Source organism: Hydra vulgaris, chromosome 06 (assembly GCF_038396675.1).
Source record: "Hydra vulgaris chromosome 06, alternate assembly HydraT2T_AEP".
Lineage (NCBI taxonomy): Eukaryota > Metazoa > Cnidaria > Hydrozoa > Anthoathecata > Hydridae > Hydra > Hydra vulgaris.
The window spans coordinates 34,900,918-34,906,917 of NC_088925.1; the positions used below are offsets into that span (position 1 = coordinate 34,900,918).

Consider the following 6,000-nt stretch of genomic DNA (forward strand, 5'->3'; position numbering starts at 1 on the left):
ACATATAATTAAACTTAGAGATAAAAATAAATTAGAATTAAATCAACAATGAGCACAGCAACTAAAAGTTCAATCTGGGACTATTTTGATATTGATGAAATAATCGTTCAATGGCAATTTGTAAATTTTGCAAAATGAAAATATCAAGAGGAGGCACATCTGGCAAAAAAATGACAACATCCAATTTAAGAGAACATATGAAAACAAAACATGTAAAAGTTTTCCGGAAAATAGAAGATCTATAAGGTTTCAAAAAAATTAACACAGAAAAAAAAAGCTATGTCATTGGATCTACTTCAACCAGTAAAGAGAATGATAACAGCAAAGATCCCTTTAGCAATAGTGTTACAGTTACCCTAGACCAAAAACATCAACCTAAGCTTGAAGATATTATTAATAAGCATAAGAAATGGACATCAAGTGAACAAAGAGCTCAAAAATAACTCTGCTTATCGGAGAAATGATATGCGTAGACATTCAGCCATATTCTTTAGTTACAGATCAAGGATTTAACAAACTAGTAATGCATCTTGAACCTAGGTATACTATGCCCTCTAGAAAACATATGACCGATATACAGTTGTTTCTCTAATTTATGAAAAAATGTAAATACAAATTATGAATGATGTAGCAAAAGCGGATTTTTTGAATTTTACCACTGACGGATGGATTACACATCACAATATTCTAAGCTTTTATTCTTTAACAGCACACTGGATAAACTTAGAGTTTAGTTCTATGACAGTGCTTCAACTTAAAAAAATGACAGGCTCTCATACAGGTATAAAGATATCAAAATTTCCAAAGGATTCTTCAAATGAATGGAAAATACCAACTAACAAAGTGTACTTTGTCCTCTCAGACAATGCTGCTAATATGAAATTAGCCATAAAAGAAGCTGGTTTAGAAAAAAATTCTCTAAGTTGCTAAATCCAGTGAATGATCTTATAGCTAAGGCTAGAAAAATCGTCACACACTTTCACCATTCTTCGTCTTCCATGGACATGTTTCATGAAATTCAACAACAGCTAAAGTTATACATTCACTTATACAAGATGTAGTTACGAGATGGAACAAAAAACCTCACTAAAATTATTTTTTTATTAGAAATCAAGAGTGCAACGCCTCTAATCTTACAGAAGACCAGTCGTTGTTAGCTGAGACGCTTATCTTAGTTTTAAAGCATTTTGAGGCGGCTACGCTAGCGATGAATGAAAACAGGGCATCAGCGTCTCAAATAGTTCCATTTTATGCTTCAGAAAATGCAGGTGAAATAAAAACTATAATAGAAGAGTTAAAAAAATATTTTATTTCAAGGTTTTTCAGCTATAAATAAAAACTTAAACATTTCCACAGTTTTAGATCCAAGATTCAAGCTGAGTTATGTCATATCAGATGAGGAGAAAGAGACTATAAAATTCAAGAACAATACATGAACCTAAATAAAACGGATATTACAGAGAGCCTTATAACTACCAACAACTTAACTCAATCAGATGATGAAACAAACGCTTCATCTGAATCAACCCAAGTATCTAGCTCTCCATTCAAAAAATTAAAAATGGCAGAAAGCATATACAATTTTTATCAAGTTTCAAAAACACCACTTGAATTTACAAAATCAACGTAAACGAAGAACTGTAAAAAACTTTCAACAGAGGCGCAAATTTATTTTGAGAAAAAGGAAAAAATGTAAGTTGTAATAATTTTAAATTAAAAATTTGCTTACATTTTGTTCTTGTCTAATTTATATTAAATTATTAAGGAAAATACGTTATTCCAAAGTATTATAAATTATTATATGAATAATAGTTATGGAAATAAAATAATATTGATTATATTCATTAATGGGTAATATTTTGAACAATAAAAATTAGGATTTTTTATTATAGTTTGATTTTTTTATTTACTTACATTTCTTATAGAGTTGATAAAATAAACTTTTACTTATCACTGCCTAATCTGCATCAAAAAGAATGTCCTTATAAATGGTGGGGAATTTACAAAGAAACATTTGTAAAGAAACACTCTAGTAGCAATAATATTTTAGACCTCTCACACCTAGCAAAAAAATACTTAGCAGCTCCGCCTTCTTCTGTGTTCAGAGGAAGATTGCTAAGTATTGGGGGAAATATTTATGAATCGACACGGTCCGACTAACTGCAGAACATGGAGAACATCTAGCTTTTGTGCATGCGAATTGGAATTTTTTTGGAGAAATAAAAACAAAAAAATAGATTCACAGCTTTACATAACATATTTTATTACTTTTCATAACATTATAAATGTTTATATTTCTTCCTAACACCACACAATTTGCTCTATTATGCTTAAAATATGTTATACTTTATGTTTATATTCTTTAAATTTGCATTTCTTGATTTTGAACTTCTCTCTTTGTATAGTTTGGATCCATAAGTTATATAATTAAATAACATTTAAAAAGTCTTTAAAACAACCGGTATCGGGCGATGGTTATCAAGGCCGATTCCGATGCATCGGCTAAATGGTCGATGCATCGGCAGGCCGATGCCGATGCATCGGTGCACCCTTACTTTTCACGTCAGAAGTTAAAAAATTTCGATTTACAGAGAGAATCTTACTGACGGGTCTAAAAAATCCATTCGAATTGTGGAGGTTTTCGAATTACAGAGATTCGAATTATAGAACGTAAGACTTTCTTAAGCGCATTTCACGGTGACTTTGCATTTAATCGAATTATGGAATTTTTCGAATTAAGGAGATTCGAATTAGAGAGATTGTACTGTATTACAAAAAACCAACGAAAAGGAGAACGTTTAAATTAAAATCGAAATGTGAACCTTTTATTTAAATAGTAAACAAAACAATTAAAATAAAAACGGAATAAAGAACGTTTTATTTAAATTCAAAATAAAATAATTAAATTAAAAACGAAAACACGAAATTTTTAAATAAATAAAATTTATCGAAAAGCCAACGGAAGAGCGCAGTGACGGATTCAGGAAAAAACGAACTTTTTAATTAATTCTAATTGTGAACCTTTTATTTACTTAGTAAACAAAACGGTTAAAATAAAAGCGGAAACACGAAAGTTTCAACTGTAAATTTTATTAAATATCGGCAGAGTTATTGTTTTATTTAAATTCCTAATAAAATAGTTAAATGAAGCATTCGTTTTTATAAGTTTTAAGAAAAAGTCGACATTTGACGTTTTGTTTTTGTGTCTATTATATACTGATTTTTACCCAATTTATCGAGCTCTGATTCTATATTTTGTGCCGACCTGATGCCAACCTAAAACAGTTTTAGGTTAGTTATTTGCCGATCTTATTTTTCCTGATTTCGAAAGCTGTTTTATGATTTCGTAAGATTTATTTATTCATTATGTGTAGAACACACATAATAAATAAATACTTATCAATAGTTAGGCTTACCATACGTCCTGTTTTGACCAGGATTATTCCGGTTTTGTCCCAAACAAAATTCATGATTTTGAATTTTGAAAGACAAAAGCAGACAACAAAAGTTATATTATTTTGATACAATACAAAAACTAACAATTACTTTCTAGGTCTGTGTTTTATCAGCAATTCAAAGTCTTATTTTGGAATTATCTTGAATAACTCTAACCGTTGATTTTATTAGTGTGTGTAGCTGGAGTTTCGGCTCCCGCATGTTCTTCATCTATTAAAGGATCTTTTAAAAATGATAGACCCAATGAAGGTAATTTAGCTATTGCAGCAAAGGAGGCTACATTTGCCATTCACACAGCAATGCATGATTCGAGCTTCAAAACATCTGACTGTAGTTCAAAACTGATCTCAAAGTTTTTTGAACCGAAATTTGGTGCTGCAAGAACCTAATGTCAAGCAATAATTTTAAATGTTCTGGCACCTTTATCTGTAAAAGAATTACATGATGGCTCACAGAAGACACATTTTGTAAGTGTTTCTAATGACACGCCATGTAGAAGAGAAGTAAAACTTTTTGAATAAAAAATATAGAACTTTTGAATAGAAAATATAGAATTTTTGTATAGAGAATATAGAAGAAAAGTAAAACTTTTCGAACAGAAAAAGTGAATAAATAGAGTCAAATAATTTTAAAGATAATATAGAAACATTTAAAAAACCTACGAATCCACAAACTAAAAAGATCTTATCAATATTAAGTATGGCAGTAACATTTCAAGAAATAAAAAAAATGATGAAAGAAATGCTGGATGATTTTGAAAAGGAAACAGAAGTTATATTTAAAAACCAAGAAAAAGCTGTAATTGCTATTGTTAGTTCAAACACAAAAATACTCAACGAAAGGTTGGATAAACTTGAGACAAATATCATAGCAAATGCAAGTAAAATTAAAAAAATTGAAAAAGAACTTGAAGAGATAAAAGAAAGTTTAAACTTCAACGAACACGTAATTGGTAAAAAGATTGAAAATAACAACAAACATTTATTTAACAAAATCGATTACAAACAATTAGAGAAAGAAAGATTTAATAATGAATTTTTAAACGAAAAAATCCGTAATCTCGAAGATAGATCGCAAAGAGGTAATTTAAGAATTGATGGAATATGTGAAGACGAAGTCGAATCTTGGGAGGCAACCGAAGAAAAGGTTCATCTATTTTTTCTACAAAAACTGGGTTTAAAGGGCATTGAAATTGAACGTGCACATCGCACCGGGCCAAAAAAAGTTGGACGTCCAAGGGTAATAGTCTTAAAACTTCAACAATACAAAGACAAAGCTAAAATTTTTAAAGAATCAAATCGTCTCAGAGGAACAAACATCTATGTAAATGAAGATTTTTCTCGCGAAACGGTTGCAATCAGAAGAAAATTGTTTGCGGAAGTGAAAGAACGGCCTTTAAACGGTGAGAGTGTTTCGGTTCGATAAGATAAAATTATTTCTTTTAAGAATAAGATTTTAAAAAACGCTTTAAACAAATAATCGAATTACGCATTCTTAAAAAGAAACCTCACATAACCTAACTTTAACAACCGTGGCTTTACTGAATGATTTTGAATCCATTACTATTTATTTTTTCGAAGGAAACCGCTCTTCCTCTGATGAAAACATGGATTCAGATAATTTTTTCTGCGATACATTCACGGATTGTTCTTATTTTTATCCTAAAGATTTTGAAGGTTTTCTTTTTCAGAATGCAAATAAAAAAAGTTCAAATCGAATTAGAATTCTCCACCTCAATATAAGAAGTTTAATCGGAATTTTAAAAAACTTTTAGATTTTTTAAACGAAACAAAAGATCTTTTTAATATTATTTGTTTAACTGAAACATGGGTTAAATTAAACCATTTTGACAATAATTTTAATATTCCTCATTTTAAAATTATCTCACAAGCAAGAAAAACTAATAAACGGGGTGGAGGACTTCTAATTTATGCTCATGAAAATATCTTTTATAATATGAGAAATGATTTAAGCGTCTCCGATGACGATAAAGAAGTTTTAACAATTGAACTCTTACTTGAAAAAACAAAAAATATTATTCCAAGCTGTTGTTATCGACCACCTGACGACGCGAACGAAAACCTAAGCATGTTTTTACCGTGAACGAAAACCTAAGCATGTTTTTATCGTGAAAACAAGTGACGCAGAAAAAAAAAAATTTTGTAATTGGGGACTTTAATATGAATTGTTTTTTTTATAACGATGACCATAGAGTTTAAAATTTTTATGACACAATTTTTGAAACAGGATCTATACCCTTAATTAATCGCCCTACTAGGATAACAATAAACTCGGCTACCCTAATAGATAATATCATTACAAGTTGTAATGATATCTATTAATGTAGCCGTTGAGTTTAAAATCAATATAGGAAAATGATCGGATATATCAGTTTTTATGAACATCTTTATTAAAAAAGTTTGTTGTAATTTACAACAGACATTTTTAATAAAGATGTTCATAAAAACTGATATATCCGATCATTTTCCTATATTGATTTTAAACTCAAATTTAGAAAAAAATATTAACACCCAATAGTTGTAA

The 6,000-nt window shown here is 29.4% G+C and overlaps 1 protein-coding gene across 1 annotated transcript; it reads left to right on the forward strand.

Moving 5' to 3' along the window:
* Positions 1-4,155: 4,155 nt before the first annotated feature.
* Positions 4,156-4,881, forward strand: LOC136081351 (putative autophagy-related protein 11). Its single transcript, XM_065798663.1, has one exon. It carries the CDS (start codon positions 4,156-4,158, stop codon positions 4,879-4,881), a length of 726 nt encoding a protein of 241 aa, XP_065654735.1.
* Positions 4,882-6,000: the final 1,119 nt, after the last annotated feature.

Bases quoted from the DNA above. Each gene is read 5' to 3' on its own strand.
- LOC136081351 (XM_065798663.1), top strand. From the start codon at position 4,156: ATGGCAGTAACATTTCAAGAAATAAAAAAAATGATGAAAGAAATGCTG.